The following is a 17,607-nucleotide window of genomic DNA, read 5'->3' as shown; positions in this document are numbered from 1 at the left end:
AGATACACAAATGCACTTTGGAGGGCTCAGGGCAGTCTCTGTCTCCAGGGGAGCCAGCAGAGCTGGGGCTCTCCCAGGACTGCCGTGTGGACACAGTCCTGCAGCAGCAGAGTGCAGCACACTTAGCTCTAGACTTGTGGACTATTAAATACATCAATAAGCACACACACTAAGGAAATAACACAGGAAGTGCATTTATTTACCTGGCCTCTTTCTCTCCTTGCCACAACAGTGAACAGGCACTGCCTATCTCTCAAGAGCCCAGGCCCCAGCTCTCCCTTCCCCACTCTGAGATTCCTGGACCTGCACCTTCACTCCTCACAGTCCTTCACTGTCCCAGGTCCAAGCACACATTTCCCACAGCTCACTAAACTCCACAAGGCTGCTGGTTTTCCATCCTCAGGTGGCAGGAGCATTCTCTGCAGCAGAGGAGCTGGGGGTGGCAGAGTCATCCTCTGGCAGATGCTTCTTGTTTTTCCCAAAGGCGATCACCAGGGGCTTCCCCTGCAGTTTGTAGCCATTCAGCAGCTGCAGGGCGCTCTGGGCTGACTCTGTGTCTGAAATGAGAGGGCACAGTGGGCACAGGGCACCCAGCAGCTGTGGGGGACACAGGGTCTTCCTAGGGGAGTTCCTAGGGTATAGGAGCATCTGTGGACAGCAGGGAGAAGGAACTCTGCAGAGCTGAGATATTCTAGAAACACGTGGGTTTATTGCAAGGGTCGTGGGTAAAAAGGGCTTTACCTTCAGCCACCAGCCTGGGCTGGAGGGAACCCCAAAGAGAGAGGGAGAGAGAATGAGGCAAGGGAGATAATAGGGATAAGGGAGCTAAGAGCTAGGGCAGGTAAGAGGGCAGGGGTTAGAGCAGTAAGAGAGGTAAAAGCAGTAAAAAAGAGGGCCTGATTACAATACATTCTATCTTCTTTTGTGTTGAATATTCTAATTTACAGTGACCAACTGGCACGAGATACAAAACCTACAAACTGCATGCAGTCTATGAGAACTGCTCTATCACCATATCATCCTATGTTCTAAATTCTAAAGACTACTTTTCTTATCTACTTTTTCCCTGATACCTTGGCAGGGTGGAGAGGGACTTCACTCTTGGGTCCTTTTGTTTTCTATCCCTCAACCTGACTCCAGCTAATCACCATCTTCCTGCCTGCCACGATCACATCTCAAAGCTGCCCTTCATTTCTATTTCACTCACGGGTTTTACATTTTTAGCAATTCTTGCCAGGCAATCATATTTGTAAGCCCTTCCTGTCCCCTCTTTCCCAACAGCAGGGGACCCTGCAGCCACACTGATGTGCTGAATGAACACTGCACAGGCTAGAGCACATCACTTCCACCCAAATAAATCCTCTTCCAACCCAGGGAAAGGGCTATGGCACGACAGGAACAGAAGGGTGTGAAGTCCCCTGCTTTTTTTGGAAAGCAGGCTTGGCAGCAGAGCAGTGCCCTGCAGGAGGATGTGACACCTTTGGGAGTCAGGGAAGAACTGAGCCACGAGGCAGCAACTCACCAGGAAAGGTGATGAAGGCCTGACCCCTCATGCGGCCACTCAGGAGGCGGAACTGGATCAGTGGGCTGTCCTCCCTCTGGAACCGAGCAAACAGGGACACCAGGTCCTTCACTGTCACCCTGGGACCCAGGTTCTTCAAATACAGCACCTGTAACAGAGGGTCAGCCAGCCCTTGTCATGCACAGACACCTTTCAGCCTGGTCCCAAGTCAGTACAGCTCCACTGTGTCAATTAGCTCAACCCTCACACCCACATCTAATTATGCCATTTGGAGGACAGTTGGGTGTACAGAGAAAGGCAGCTCTGAACTCAAAGCATCACCCTCCTTGCCTGCACCAAGCGCTGACAGTTTCAGTTTATTATAAAAACAGTTCAGTTTATTCAGTTTATTTATAAACACAATAATCTCCAGCTACCAGATAGGCACAGTTTGAGTGACAGCAAGCCTCAGTCAGGCCCAAACAGACAGAGCACATCTTGACAGCTGACCTGCTGGAGCCAGGGAGGGCTGGGATCACAAGGACAGCTCTTTGCCAGGCTCAGCCCAAGGTCCTTTTCCACCCCAACTGGACGCTGCTCTCCCCCTTAGCCTGGAAGATCAGCCAAGTAACTTCAAGCCCTTTGCCTACTGCCACAGCTCCAGGGCATCTTGCTGAGCCAGGATAAAGCCTGGCTCATCTCAGCTTACCTTGCTGGGCTCCCCTGGATGGTAGGATGAGAACTTGGGTATTTTCCGGAGCTCTTCCTCTGAGAGGCGGTTCCTGAGGATCTCCTCCTCCGGGACAAACTCCACCTGCTCTCTGATAACCACAGGCCTTGGGGGGGACTGCTGGGGCTCTGTTGCAGAAACACTGGGACTTCCTGCCTGTTCTGCTTGCTCCTCCTGGTCTGGAAGTGATGACTCCTCAGTCACAGCCCCCTGTGGCGTCAGGGAAGGGGACAAGCAGGGGTCACTTGTAGCAGACTGGACTTTTTCAGGGCACTTCTTGCTCAGCAGCTCTTGGTAAACACTCTCCAGATGAACCATGGGGTCCTTTTCATCTGCTCCCCTCTTCTGAGAGTCATCTAATTCATAACAGAGATACGTGGTAACCGTCACCAATAACCTGGAAAACACACAGACTGCAACAAGAGACACAGAAAGGAGAATCCCTGTTTCACCCCAGCCTCTGTGCCCAGACCCTGCAGGGTGTTTAAAACAAGAGCAGCCCCAGCAAGTGCTGGTTCCCCAGCTCAGGATGAACCTGCAGAGTAGCAGCTCCACCCCTGCCACATCATAGCTCTTTTCTTCAGGGATGACCTCACTTGTTTATCTGCAGCAACATTTTAGCACTTTCTAGGGACTCCTTCAACACATCTTCCACCCCCTGCATGTGTGGCCAGGATGGGCCATGCTTCTTTTCTGTACCACTACATGGAATAGAAACATTTTGCTTTCAAGGACATCAGATTAAGCTCCTGGGTTTAAAGAAGGTCCATGATATGGACTGATCAACGATCTCTCTTAATTCTATTTAACGGAAATGAGGATAAATGTGAGAGCAGCATCTCCCAGCCTTCAACTGGATCCAACTCCAGGGATGAGGGTTTAACAAGTCATTCCTCCTCTTACCTGCTCTGTGCCTTTGCTTCCTTCACCCCCTGCAGTTACCTCAGAGAAGGAATAATCTCCAGTCCCACACAGGCACCTTGTGTAACTCAGCCCCCAGGGCTCTACCAAAGCTCCTCTCCCACACCTCAAGCTGCTCTGCACTAATGCAACACACCAAGGAGATCCACGCTCTCCAGAAATGGATTGGGCTGTAGTGTAGGATGTACACAAAGTATTTATTCTATCACCATGTTCATGAACTGTTGGAACCAGGTGGGGCAGTGTTTTCCCAGGCCCCTCCTTTGGGCTCTTCTGCTCATGGCCCATCAATGCCTTGCCCAGGACTCACAGGGAACTCCCTCCAGGAGCTCTCTCTGTTTAATGGGCCATCAAGGAGCCACTGCACGACTCCTCATCCCATTGGGAGATGCTCCCAATGCCCAGGGGGAGGAGCCAAGCATTCCCACCTGGAGAGAATCTGGGATTTGGGACAGGACAAGCAGCCCTGAGCCACTGGATTCCCAGAGGAGCAGAGCTGCCAGACCTTTCTGTGGGATCACTGCTTCAGGAAGAGCCCCTCACCTGGACTGCTCCCACCACCCTGCTCAGGGTGTGTTTTGACTCTGTTGGTGGTCTTTTGTATTATTGCATTTATTTTATTTTATTTTACTTTTTACCTTTCTTCTTATTAAATTGTATTTCTAACTTGGAGCCTCTCACTCATTTTTCTTTCAAACCACGACACCTCTATATTAAACCCTTCACAGAACCAACTCTCTGTCTGCTCCTGCAAGAGAAAAAAATATCTCCTCCCACACAACACCAAAGCAGAACCACACCTCCATGGATAGCGGGCCAGACAGAAAAGTGTTGGGCTCCCACAGAGCCAGGCTGTGCGTGCAGGCAGAGAGCCCTGAGCCCACAGACCTTGGTGGTAGAGGGCCCGGAGGAAGGAGTGTCTGTCTGTCCCCTGGAACAGGGCGTTCTCGATCTCCATCTCCCGCCGGCTCAGCTGCTTGCTGCCCGCAAACCTCTGGGGCAGCGCCAGGATGCGCCGCCGCTCCTCCAGCTTCTCCTGGATGGCATCCAGCCTCTCCTGCGTGGCCTCCGGGGCTGCCCCCAGCCCAGAGCCCTGCAAAACAACCACAGCTACGTCATTAAGAATACAAAGTCTCTTGCAAGAAGCTGACAGAGCATTTGAAGTGACCAACTTGGGAGTTTCGTAAGAGAAGTGGTCACGAAAAGCCTGGAGCACTAGAATTTGACAATTGTCCCTCCTCTATACACCAAAAGTATTCAAGAAGGTCGGTGTCAGCTGAGGAACAGGAGACTTGAAACAAAAATCCAAGGAAAACAACGGCTTTATAGCAATAACTGGTTTTCTTTTTTTTAATATTTTCTTTTTTTATATATTTTTACTAAGGACAGACATTTTCATTAGCAGTACTCCGGACAGGTTCAGAAAACAAACCCAGGTTTTCCTGGATGACGTCTCTCCCTTCAGTAACTGGAGCAGGCTGCTCCGGCAGCCAACTGATTTCAAAAGCAGCAGCATCTGTGTGGGTGATCAAAAAGTGACAGAGGCACTGGGCCTCAGAGAGAGGCAAACCTCACAGCCTGCAGTGGCTGCAATTAGGAACCACCCCCAGGGCACCAAGAGATCCTGTCACTGCAAGGGCAGGACAAATACAACCACACAGTTCTTGAGGGAAGTGGAGAAACAGCTCCTTTCTCATGGCCTGTCTGTGCTGCTTCCCTCTCCCTGGTTTGTCTCCCTCCATCCCTGCTGCCTCTGACATCTACAGCCATTTCCTACAGCCACCTTCAGGACTGCACAATCCTCTGGCAAGTCTTTCCCCACACCTACAGCATCCCCAAGCTCAAGTTTCCACCAAGCTCTTTGTCTGTGACCCCAAGAACTTTATTTGCTGAAAAGTGGACCCCCAGCTGCTGCTTGGCACCCGAGGGGAGGTTTATGCTGAGGAGTAAACCCAGACAAATATCACTGACCCAGAAAGCTGAGCCTGTGTGGCTCCAGAAACCACAGAAGAACTGCAGCAGAGCCCTCACAGCTCACCTGTGAGAGGAGCATCCCTGGGTAAACCTCACTGCACAGCCACTTCATGCTGCCAAAGCACAGAGGCACATTCCAGCTTCTGAAAGGGCATTTCTGCTCCCCCATCCACCCAACCAGAACACAGAGAACACGCTTTCATGGGGTTGTGGGTGGATTTTCTCTTCTCAAATTCAGTTTGAGAATTACTGTGGCAGATCCTTCTGCCTCAGGCAAGAAACCAGGCTTTCCATCCCTGCACTGAGCACAACCTAACATAGTTTCCCATGGTACCTCTGCCCCACATCTGCACAGCTTCTTCCATTCACCATTTCACAGCTTCCCTGAGGCACAAAAGGCTGTTTTATATGGAAAATCAATTCCCGGAAATCATTTGTTGTACTTTGTTTTCAAAAAAGCTGCCACTTAGCAGCTGAAAATAACAGAAATCTGCACTCAGTACTTTGCCAAGAGCTCTCCAGGCAATCTGAAGTTCTCTGTGTCTCAGCTGACATTATTCATCAGTCGTGGTGGAATCTTTCACTCAGGGCCTCCACCTCCAAAGCTGCACATCACTACCTGACTTAGGCTTTCTCTCTAATTATTCTTCTCTCAGAACCTATAGAAGGCACACCCTGATGTCACCATTCTTTTTCTGTCAGAGTAGTGTTTTCCATATAAATCATTTTTTGCGAACATCCCAGAATTCATTTCATACTAAATATAACAGCTGGTACTGATGGCATTGATATTCATTCTTAAATTAACACCACCCCTCTCTACACCAAGCTTTAATCAGGCCCCACCAGATCTGGATTTGCATTTGAACACCAGAACAAGTAATGATTTCAGCTGAAAAGAAGTAAACAACAGACAATTCTCTCCTGTACTCAGGAAGAGGAGACAGAGGGAAGCCAAGGATCAGCCCAAGTCCTGTTCTGCATTTTCTAGTTTGGCAAATTAAGAGCAGGACGGTCCAGTGCACCTGACACAGGACAACCACAAAAGCCTGTTGTCTCTGGAATGTCAAAAAAAAAAAAAAAAAAAAAAAAAAAGGGTAAAGGTAGAGGAAGGGGGAAAAACCTGCTGGAAGAGCAACCAGGGAAGAGCCAAGGCACTGCCACCACACACTGGGTCTGACAGCTCTGCACTATTTTCACGTGGCTGTCCCAGGGCCCCTGGAGCACCTGCAAACCCCTCAGAAGAACATTTCCTACAAACAGCCATCCCAAATCAGCAACAGGATCCAGGGATATACCAGGATACTCAAAGGAGGATGCTGAGGTGCTTTAAACATTTTCTCCTTCTTCTCTTCTGGCATTTAAATCCTTCCTACACAGCTATAAAGAGGTGAAATGATTTGTTTCAAGGCAGAGGCAGGAATATATTCATGTCCTGCTGTGTTCCAGAGGACCCACTCCTGTCTCCACCATATCTTTTAACACCGACCATTCCACCCAAGAAAAAAAGGCCAGAAGAAATGTAGGATAGGGCTAAAGGTGAGGGATACAAGGAATTGCCATTCTTTACCAATGGTCTGCAAAGGGCTGGAATTTTCTACCAGAGTGCCACAGGATCAGAGGAACTTGACCACACTCACAGGAGAGCAGAGCAGTGGTCAGGACATGGATTCTCAGGCTCCAGGCAGTGCCTTGAAGCCTGGGGGAAAGCCAAGCACAGAACTCTCTCAGTCTGGCCTGGGAAATCATAAGGAGGAACCCAAAACAATCTTGTAAATCTCTTCCTCCTGACACCTGGTGTTTTTCCAACTCATTTACTGGTAGAGATGTTTACAAAAAGGTGGTGCCCGGTGCCCTAAAGGACCAACCCTATTAACTGTACCCAAACACTGTATAAAAAGAATCTGCCTTTCAATAAACTTTGCTAAAAGCCCTCTGAAGAAATCAGAGTTCTACTGTCTTTACATGAGCAATCCTGAACTGTAACAACCCATGCCCACCTTGCTGGCTGAAGCCCGGTTCTTCCAGAGCAGAATCTCTGAGTCAGAGAGCCCCAGCTCCCGGAGAGAGGAGGTTTCTTTGTCACTCTCCTGCAGGGCCTGGAACTGTGACAAGGTCAAAGCCCCCGCGGCCTCTTCCCCAAAAGGTTTGTAAAAAGCTGCAGGGGCAAAACATCTCCGCTTCGACTTGCACCTGTGAGCCAAAGCAACACAGACAGCACAGACAGCTCAGCACCGAGGAACTGCGGGACAGGAAGGGGCTGGTCTCTCTCAAACCATACCTAGGGTTCATTTTTTTTTTGTAAAATTTAAAAAGTTTAATAAAAAGACAATTAGGAGACAGAAATAAAACAAAAGGTTACGGCCAAAAGCACCCCTACCATCTCAAAAACACTCTTTAAACCCTTTTCTATTGCATTAGCTTGTTGCATATTCATACACCATTATGCATTATTCAAACAATGAGTTTAGCTGTTCCTTTGCTTGGTTTTAACCTTTAACTTGTCTTAGATTAAAATCAATATATTTTATTTTTCCTCGTGGTTCAATCTTTTTGTTCTTATGCTCCCTGATAACAGAGAGGCAATAAATTCTTCCTTTGGGGTTCTGCTTTCTGTGACTATTATAGGATAATCCACAAAAGGGAGAAATCACCTAATTGCTTTCACTATCCTCTGAGTTAGTTACACGAATAAAAGCATTTTTAACATCACACAATCTCCACTTTAATATTATGCTGCGGCCTAAGATATATTTATCCCACTACTATTTAACAGCAGAAATGAAAACTATATTTTATGCAGCAGCTATCTCAACATTATACATACAGCATTCATTTTAATATTTGCAAAAACCCAAGAACAGAATAGAATAGAATAGAATAGGTGTTTATAACAGGCAGATCAGGACTTACTGCTCAATGGAGACAGTAGTATCAAGCTGGTGGTGAAGGAGGCTCTTCAGCTGCCTCTCTCCCTCTGTCTCCAAGTCCTCCAGGAGAAGCTCATCGCTGGACAGGCTGCTGTTCACCCTGGGGCACACAGCCAGGCATGGTCAGTGAGGCAACAGGGGAAACACAGCTCAAAACACATCCCTGCTACAGCTCCTCCACCTCTTGCGCTGCTTTTATAGGATTTAAAAGACAAGGAGCCAAAATTATGTCACCAAAGCTCCTTTTAACATTACTAGAAAAGTCAACAGATTTGTACTTTGAGAATATTAAAGTACCGCAAGGAGTCTTCGGGTGTTTTTGTAGTGTTGGGGGGGGAAGTGTTGTTTGTTTACTTTAAAATCATACGCCATCATTTTTATTGACAGAATCGTCTCGCATCAGCACCTAGACAGACAGTCTAGGCCTGACAGTTACTAATGAGGCGGGGGAGAAAGAAGCGAAACCGTGAGGATGAAGAGAAAACTGTGAATTTCAACAGCGGCGCTTTTCCCTTTCCGGGGTCACCCGCACCCCAAACCCACCCGGCCCGGACTAGAGCGGGCCCTGCCGCCTCCCGCACCGGGCCCGGGGGATGGCAGCGGGCCCGGGCCGCGACCGGCGGAGAGACCGAGCCCCTGAGGGCACTGAGGGCAGTGTGAGGGCAGTATGAGGGCAGTGAGGACACCCCGGGCACCCGCGGATCCCCCGCTCACCGCCTCATGGCCCCGCCGCTCCGCACTGCAAATCCCGGCAGCGCCCGCGCCCCACCGGAAACCGCCCCGGAAATACCGACCGGGCCGGGCGGAACTGGGATAGGCGGAACCGGGACAGGCGGAACCGAGGGCAAGGGGTACCGGGACAGGGAGGTACTCAGGGCAGGAGGTACCGGGTGTTGGGAAAGATGGGACAGGAAGGGCTTGTGGATATGATTGCCTGGTAAGAAATACTGGAGATGTAAAACCTGTGAGTGAAATAGAAATGAAATCCAGCTCTGAGATGTGATCAGGGCAGGCAGGAAGACGGGGATGAGCTGGAGATGAGTGGAAGGACAGAAAACAAAAGGACCCAAGGGTGCAGCCCCTCTCCACCCTGCCAAGGTATCAGAGAAAAGGTAAATAAGTCTCTTTAGAGTTTAGAATACAGGATGACATGGTGATAGAGCAGTTCTCATAGGCTGCATGCAAAGTCTGTAGGTTTTGTATCTGACGCCGGTTGGTCACTGTAAATTAGAATATTCAACACAAAAGGAGATAGAATGGATTGTAACAAGGTCCTCGCTCTCTTACTCTTCCACCTCTCTTCTTCTGCCTTACTCTTGCTCTGACCTCTCTCTTACCCCTCTTAGCTCTTTTACCTCCCTCACCTCACACCCTCTCCCTCTCTCTTTGGGGTTCCCTCCAGCCCAGGCTGGTGGCTGAAGGCAAAGCCCTTTTTACCCACGACCCTTGCAATAAACCCACGTGTTTCTAGAATATCTCAGGTCTGCAGAGTTCCTTCTCCCTGCCGACCACGGATGCTCCTACACCGGGGGCCAGGGGGGTTCATGGGTTGAGATAAGGATCAGAATAGATCTCTCGTCAAATGCCATCACAGGCAACACAGGCTCAACTTAATTCATATTCTCTAAGTTTAATACTAACTGAAGTAGAGCAGGATAATGGGAGGTAAAATGAACCCTTAGAAACACCTTCTCTCCTCCCATCCCTCCTACCCAGCTCTAGCTCCTTGGGAATGGGGGTTATGGTCACTGTCACGCCTGGTTTTCCTGATGCTCAGGGATAGGAGTTGTTCCCCTGCTGCACTGTGGGGTTCCTCCCACAGGAGACACTTCTCTGTGAACTTCTCCAATGTGAGTGCATCAGGGCTCTCAGCAAACTGCTCCAGTCTGGGAGCAGGGCACCTCCACCACGGGCTCACAGCCTCCTCTCAGCCCTGCCCCTGCTCGGCCCTGGGGCTCCTCCATGTGCTGCAGGTGCATCTCTGCATCCTCTCTGTGCTCCAGGGGCACAGCTGCTTCACCCTGGGCTGCAGAGGAATTTCAGCCCCAGCACTGGAACACCTCTTCCCCCTGACCTTTTTCCTCACACATGTTCTCACCCTGCACTTCTCTGGCTGCAATTACAACTGTGCCACAACTTTGTTTGTTTTCTTTCTTCTTAAATCTGTTTCACAGAGGCATTACCACCAATTCAAACCAGCCCAGAGCCTTGGCCAGTGACTCATCTGTCTTTTGACTGTTGGACATGGTGGAAGCTTCAGGCAGCTTCTCACAGAAGCCACCCCTGCAGCCACCCCCACTACCAAAACCAGGCTGTGCAAAAGCATGCAGAGCCCTCCAAGGCAGCATTCCTGTTATCTCACCACTCTGCAGGCACAGCTAAAGCACAAAGAGCACACAATTCCTGCCCAAACTTCAGCCAGTTTCTGATGGGAGCAGGTGAAATCCAGTCCAACGCCACAAACACTGGCTTTGAACAAACAACACATTTTATTGTAAGAAAAGAAACAAAAAAAACAGGTCATGATTTCAGTCCTCAGCTCCCAAACACCTCTGTTTTGTGTAGAGGCTTGATGTTCATCCTTTGAAGTTGGGAGTGTTTCAATCAAAGGTGATGCGAAAGCTGCGCTCCTGCTCCTTGCGGCGACTCTCACAAACTTTTGTCACCTCTTCCACCTTTCTCTGCAGCACAGCTGTGGCAGAAACAAAAATTAATGTCACAGTCACCCCGGAACACACACACACAAAAAAAAATCTGCACACTTTTTTTTCTGCAGAAATAAAAATATTATCATGTTGACAGTCACTCAGATTTGAAAATGGACAAAGCAGGAAGAAAACTTAACCCAAAGCATTGCCAATAAGACAACTTCATTATTGAATTACAGAGGAAAAAACGGGTCTCCTTTCTAGGAAAATTTAAAGAAAACAGCTCTTTTCACACACATTCTGTAAAGAATTCAGGTGCCACAGGAGCTGTACCAGATTTCCGGGAAAAGGCATGTTTGGAATGTGGAACTTAGCATAAGTGTTCTGAAAGAAAACACCCAATTAGATCCAGACCTAAGCCAATAATTCCATGTGAACATGGAGAACCTGCTTTCAACACAAGAGGTTACACCAGGTGTGAGCGTTTTGCTGTAGCCAGGCAGTGCAGTCTGGGGCTGCTGAGGGAAGAGCTGCTTTAATCTGCCGTGCCCCCGTGTGGCTGCTTCCAGTTAAAATCCAAACGGCACAGAATTCCAGAATCCCTCGCCAGGAGGCACTCCCAGGGAGAAAAGTTCCTTCTTTCTGTCTTGTTTTATTGTGACTCCACTGTCAGGCATTCACTCCTGAGTGCACCTCTTGCTCTGCACTGGATCTCAAGCTACTGAGGCTGTGAAATTCTCACATTATTCCTCCAGTTACCCCACCTGCAGATCAATGCAGGCTGCTCCATCTTGCCTGGATGTGGCTTCCTGTTCTCAGAGAGGGAGGGATGATAACATTCAAAACACACACTTCCCCTCACCAATTTTCCTGCACCACAGGCAAACCCCATGCTCTTTGAGAAGTCGAGCTATTTAACATTAGTTTGACAGAATGAATTACAAGGTTTTCAAGTTCTCTGCTTTGCACTGATGCATTTCAAGGAGGGCTTTTTTGGTAAAACAGCAGCAGTTGCCAGGAGTGAGTTCACACCAGAGGCCTCTAATCAGGCACATCAGGAGAATTCAAGCCCAGAAGGGACAGTGCCACTGAAGGTGAGGAGGAAGGTTCCTCAGGCACCTTCAGGAATTCAGGTATGAACAAACACTCACAGATATGCTCCTGCTTTCAATTCACATTCCCCAAAGGTTACAGGACAAATCTCACCTGAGTTCTGGTCAATCCACTGCAGGGAATCCATGTGTGCATTCAAAATTTTACAGATCTGCTGAAGCTGAGCAGAGAGAGAAGGTGCAGGTCAGTTGTGAGACTGCATAAAGACCGAGAGGAGTCAAAGGCAAGTTTCTCCTGGCACAGCATCCCTAAGGCAGCAGCCACTTTGGCAGGGAAGTGTGTGCAGCAATGCTGCTACTTTGCTTCTTAGCAGCAAGAAAACTGCACAGTTTAGGTGGTGTCTGTGGCTTTGGCTTATTTTAGTTTAGACTTAGGAAGCAGCAGAACATTCATCACCTTAGGGTTGAGGTGGCAAAATTAATAATGAATGTGGAAAAAACTCAGTCTGCAATACTGAAGGGAAATTTTTACTGAAAAAAAGCTTCTCAGTAAAGCCATAAGGACCATAAAAATCAATTTAATAGATATCAGAAAGAACTGGTTATTCAGATCATATTTTATGAGGATATAAAAACAGCATAAAGAAAAAGTATGAGTGGAGTATCCACATGGGGACAAATGAAGAGTTAGAACTATTTCAAGATCCTTTGCCTCTTCAGCAATATAAAATAAAAAACTTTCATTTACCGGGTCACTCGTGTCTGCTGGGCCTCCAGATGAGTTCAAGTGATCAATGATGTCCTTCAGATCCTGTGCCATGCGCTTCAGCTGAGCATCGATGTTTTCAGCCAGTTTGTAGCTACAGAGCACACGGGAACCAAGATCAGAATGTTTGAGGAGAACTTTGAAGACCTGCTCACAACTATGGGCAATCAGAATGAGCTTCCACATCTGCAGCCAAGGCTGGCAGAGACCTGGGAACAGCACCCAGAGATGATCCATCACCCCAAGAAGCAACACCCAACCCCTAGATCAATATATGAGACAGACAAGCAAGAATGCACAGAGCAAAGAGTACAATCACATGCATAAAACAGGACTGAATGTCTGACAGCAGCCACTCCTTGTCTATCCTGTCACACATCCCAGCTCCATCTCCTGCTGGCTGCAGTGACCAGAGCACAGAGCTGATCCCCATCCCAGCAGGTTTGTGCCTCACGTCCTCTCCCGCTCCTCATCCGCGTGCTGCAGGTAGATGGTCCCGCTCTGCTCCTTCACAGACTCCTCCAGAGGGGTCAGCAAGTCCTCCAGCTCCTTCTGCTGGGACAGGATGAAGTCCAGCTCCTGATCCAGCCTGCAAAGAGAAAATGCCAACTGTCCTATTGCAGACAGTGCAGAGCTGTCACACCAGCAGGCAGCACAATGCAGAGAAGAAATCAAATAATTTCAGGTGCTCCCAGTCTCCTACCTCTTCTGATCCACCTTCACCTTCTCTACTTCTCTGTGTAATGAAGTAATCTGGAAACAGAAGACAGTTCATTACACCTTGCAAAACAACAAATCAGCTCTCCAAAGAACAGAGGAGGGAGGGAGGGAGGGAGGGAGGAAGCAGCACCATGCAAGTTCTCCTGGAAACAAGAGATGGTCACATAAAGATTCACAGACCAAAGAGGGAATAAGGAGGTTCAGCTTGGAATGATCCCCCCCAACAGAACTTGGTATCACAGAGCAAAGTCACAGAACAGATTTCCAAGCCCAAGGACTAGAGGCCAGAACACTGAAAGGTTTTGAAAAGCAATAGCTTGCCACCTTTGTAACACAGAGGTCTTTAAGGAGCTCAGCAGCAGAATGAGATTCCACTGGAGGTCACCTCACCTTCTCCCCATTCTCGATCAGCATCCGGTCCCAGGCATTGACTTGTGTAGCCTGATGGAGGAAATGCTTCTCTTGGTCTTCCAGTTCCAGGCTCCACTTGTTTATCAAACTCTCCAGCTGGGCATAAGTCATCACTGGGGGGGCACTGAGAGCCAGGGAGGGGCAGCACAGGACACAAGGTCAGGATGGAGAAACTCCACAACACTCCCTCATTTCCCCTCCCTCCTCCAGACCCCAGCAGGAAAACTGCAGCTGCTCCTGCCCCAGGCAGGAAATGCTCAGGGCTAACAGAACACCCACCTGGGTGTGGTGGTTGTGGTGGTGGCAGCTGTGGAGGTCACAGCTCCAATGGCACCAGTGGTAGTCAATGGCTTCAGATTCAAAGGAAAGCCAGAAGCAGAAGTTGTCCCTGCAGGAAGAGATTCAAGTGCAGCCACACAAGAGGACACAGCTGGTACCTCACAACCAGAGAACAGGTCCAGGCTGCAGTGCCCATGGCTGCAGGAGCTGCAGTAGATCCCTCTGAAGGGACCAGCAGCAAATCCACCTCTGTCAAGGAGGGAATGAAAACATCCCTGGCCCACAGCCTTGTCAATATCCTCATGGTTTACTGTTAGAACCAAGAACTACCAGCACACCCAGTTCCTCCCCTGCGCCTTTACAGTGGATGAGAGAGCTTCTACATTTTCACAAAGAGATGGCAAAGGATCAGAGAAAGACAGAATGTGCCGTTTTCAGTTCCTTGAGGGCTTTACAACTCAGAACTGCTGAGCTGCTACTCTGAATGGCCATTTACACCTCTACAGAGTACTGAATTCATTCTCCCTCCTCTTCAGTGACTTTCAGCATCACATTCCTACCCGTGGCAGTGCTTGTTGTGGCAGCTGTTGTTCCAGGAACTTTTAATCCAAAGCCAATTGTGCCCAGACTGGCTGTCCCAGTGGAAGCAGCAGTGGAAGTGGCACCAACTGCAAAGAGAAGACACCATTGACAACTTGCATAAGCCATGAACTGCAGGGCCCTTGGAAAAGCTGTGCCCAGCCTGCTCCCCCTCCCACTGCAGCAGCAGCTCCAGCAGCCCCAGGGACAAACCTGCCTGCAGAGACTCACGTGAGAGGCCTGTGCTGGCGCTGGAGGAGGCTGGGGCTGAAGAAGTTGTCACAGATGCAAACAAGGAGGACCCCGTGGAGCCCAGCACTGAGGTGCTGCTGGTGCTGGAGGCCGTGGTGGCAGCTGTGGATGTCACTGCAGAGACAAACAGCTCCATGGGGACAAGCACAGCACACTGAGCTCCCACCCACTGCACAACAACCCTGCTGGGAGGGTGACACCAACTGCCCAGCCACACCTGGCTCTTGGGGATGTCAGCATTGTAACCTCCTTTTCCTCTTATTCTCTCTGTCTTTCACACTGTGCCCTTTAAGATTGTGCCTCCCTTCCACTGTGCTCCCCCCCAAACAAGCACAGAACAGAACCTGCCATGTGGGACACAATCACAAGCACAGGACACACTGTCCAGTGGCTCCAGGAGCTGTCACAGATCACCACTGCCAGGGCAAACTCACAGGAACAAACACTCCTGGCCTCTTCCCACACCCCAGAAGAAGACATTTGTTCACTTCCAACAGACAAATATTGCCAGGAGGACAGCAGATTTCACAAAGCCTTGAGGAGCTGTTTTCCACAAGAGCTGCCTACCTCCCAGCTTGGCTCCAAAGGACAGGGTGGGTGCCTGGCTGGTACTTGTGCTCAGTGTTGCTGTGGTTGTGCTGGCAGCTGCTGTTGAAGGCTGCGCCCCAAAGGTCAGACCTGGAACCAGGAGCAAAAGGCCAAGATGGACTTTCCTCCCACAGCCTAAAGAGCAATGTCTGCCCAGCACTGCAGACCCTGCACAGCCTGTCACAAACACCTCTGGCTCCAGCCCCTGGCCCCGTCCTGCCCCAGCAGAAGGCAGAGGCTGCAGAGCTCCACTCCACCCCCAGCTGCGCCCCTGCCAAAGGCTCCCAGCCTCCAGCTGCCCCCCAGCCCGCTCCCCCACCTGTGGGCTGCCCCCCGAGGCTGAAGGGCGCTGCTGACGGGGTGGCAGCTCCCAGGGTGGCCGTGCTGGTGGTGGCAGCAGCCGCGGGGGCCGTGCCAAAGGTCAGCCCTGCCGACGTCGCCTGCGGGGCCGCGGGGCCCAGGCTGAACCCGGCTGCTCCCGCCTGGGCCGTGCTGCCACTGGAGAAGGTGAAGCCTCCTGTGCTCCCCGACGGGGCCGTGCTGGTGCTGCTGGGGCCGGCAGAGCCAAAGGCAAAGCCAGACGGGGCTGCTGCCTGGCTCGAGGGCGTGCTGGTGGCTGCAGGGGCACCAAAGGAAAAGCCCCCCGTGATCCCAGGAGTTGCAGTGGCTGTGCTGGCTCCAAAGTTCACTTTTGGGGTGTTTGCCCTGGGCAGGAAAAGAAGAGAAGACAATCTGCTTGAGACACACATCCACTCATCAAGTACACAGCTGCCTTGCTCCCTGACCATTTGCAGACAGCAGGAACCTCCTTTCAAAGACATGCACACCTGGCCAGGCTTGTGTCCCAATTCTGACACCAGACCCCATCCAGCTGCTGTCACCTGCCATCCCCCGTTAGGGCTCCTGCTTCTGACTGTCCCTGCATGACCTGCACCCACCCAGGCACCACAGGACATCTGATGGCAGCACACGTGAAGCTGCTCCTTCTCTCAGCTCTCCATTTCCACTCCCTCTACACAAGGCTGGCTTTTCCCTGCTCGTGCCCATTCGAGCTCCCTTCCCACAGCTGCCATCTGGCAGCTTTGACAGCAGCAGCTCCGCAGAACCGGCCCAGAACTCACAGCCTTTCCTTAACGACAAATCCCGCCCAAAGTGCCGAGAAAACCTTCAGGGCACTCCCGATTCGAGTCAGAAGGAAGAAGACGGTTTCTATTCGGTAGCAGAGCTTTAGCTTTTCCCTGTGCTCGCGTCTCCAGCCCGAGACAGACACAAACGTGGAACATCGCCCTCCCCAACACGTGTTAGAGCTCCCCATGAAAACACCGGCCGGGACAGGGGCCAGGGCTGGCCGAGCCCTCGCCCGAGGAGGGGAGCGCTGCACGGCGGGGCGCTGGGGAGTCCCGGCACAAGGGGCGAGGCTCGCTGGGTGCAGAAAGGCCCGCGGAGCCCCCGCCCGGCCCCGACGGGCCCCGCTCCCTCCCTCCTTCCATCTCTCCCTCCCTCCCTCCATCCCTCCGCCCGGGCCGGGCTCTCACCCCAGCGGGAAGGCGGCGGCTGCCGGGGCCGCGGGGGCCGCGCCGGCCGAGCCGAAGCTGAAGCCCGAGGGCTGCGCGGCCGCGGCCGGTTTGCTGAAGGAGAAGAGCCCGGCGGGCTGGGCGCCGCTCGCCGCCGGCGCCGCGCTGCCGAAGCTGAAGCCGCCGGAGGAGGTGGCGGCGGGCGCGGAGAAGGAGAAGCCGGCGGTGGCCGCGGTGGTGGCGGCGGCGGGTCGGGACGCGCCCAGGCTGAAGGCGCCGCCGGGCGCGGCCGCCCCGAAGCTGAACTGGCTCATGGCGCGGCGGCGGCGGCGGCGCGGGCCGAGCTCCGGCGGGCGCGGCGGCGGCTGGGCCACGGCGCGCGGCGGGATGTCGTCACCGCGCCCCGCCCGGGCCCGCCCCCGCGCCTTCCCGCTCTCGGCACCCATTGGTCAGTGCAGCCGTCACTCGCGGTGCCGCGGCTTCGATTGGCTGTTCAGGTGTGGGGGCGGGGCGTGTTGGCGTTGCTGTGGGGACGGGGGACGCGGCTGAGGGAGCGGAGCGGAGTGAGGGACAGGGGACACCGGGCCGGGGTGGGGACAGGAGACACCGGGCCGGGGTGGGGACAGGGGACACCGGGCTGGGTGAGGGACCGGGGACACCGGGCTGGTGTGAGGGACAGGGGACACCGGGCTGGGGTGAGGGACAGGGGACACCGAGCTGGGTGCGGGACAGGGGACACCGG

At 51.8% G+C, this 17,607-nt stretch overlaps 2 protein-coding genes and 1 long non-coding RNA gene across 3 annotated transcripts; 1 reads left to right on the top strand and 2 right to left on the bottom strand.

Annotated features, from left to right (window-relative positions):
• Positions 1-187: 187 nt before the first annotated feature.
• Positions 188-8,826, bottom strand: RBM41 (RNA binding motif protein 41). Its single transcript, XM_083876356.1, has 7 exons — positions 8,771-8,826; positions 8,040-8,156; positions 7,127-7,319; positions 4,041-4,245; positions 2,211-2,587; positions 1,523-1,670; positions 188-557 (listed from the first exon to the last, which is right to left on the bottom strand). Exons 1-7 carry the CDS (start codon positions 8,776-8,778, stop codon positions 400-402), a joined length of 1,206 nt encoding a protein of 401 aa, XP_083732482.1. The 5' UTR covers positions 8,779-8,826; the 3' UTR covers positions 188-399.
• A 104-nt stretch (positions 8,827-8,930) lies between these two features.
• LOC310917919 lies at positions 8,931-11,891 on the top strand. The gene is made up of 3 exons (XR_014591526.1): positions 8,931-8,993; positions 10,231-11,714; positions 11,820-11,891. It is a non-coding gene; the product is annotated as an uncharacterized lncRNA (long non-coding RNA).
• LOC310917918 (uncharacterized protein) lies at positions 10,527-17,180 on the bottom strand. Its single transcript, XM_083876536.1, has 12 exons — positions 16,887-17,180; positions 15,671-16,056; positions 15,331-15,441; positions 14,743-14,877; positions 14,493-14,600; positions 13,933-14,041; positions 13,633-13,777; positions 13,226-13,275; positions 12,977-13,111; positions 12,505-12,616; positions 11,911-11,977; positions 10,527-10,748 (listed from the first exon to the last, which is right to left on the bottom strand). Exons 1-12 carry the CDS (start codon positions 17,177-17,179, stop codon positions 10,657-10,659), a joined length of 1,743 nt encoding a protein of 580 aa, XP_083732662.1. The 5' UTR covers position 17,180; the 3' UTR covers positions 10,527-10,656.
• Positions 17,181-17,607: the final 427 nt, after the last annotated feature.

This window comes from Zosterops lateralis, assembly GCF_965231275.1.
Source record: "Zosterops lateralis genome assembly, chromosome: 21".
NCBI lineage: Eukaryota > Metazoa > Chordata > Aves > Passeriformes > Zosteropidae > Zosterops > Zosterops lateralis.
The sequence above is the reverse complement of the archived record's forward strand: the minus strand, read 5'-3'. Positions and strand labels throughout refer to the sequence as shown.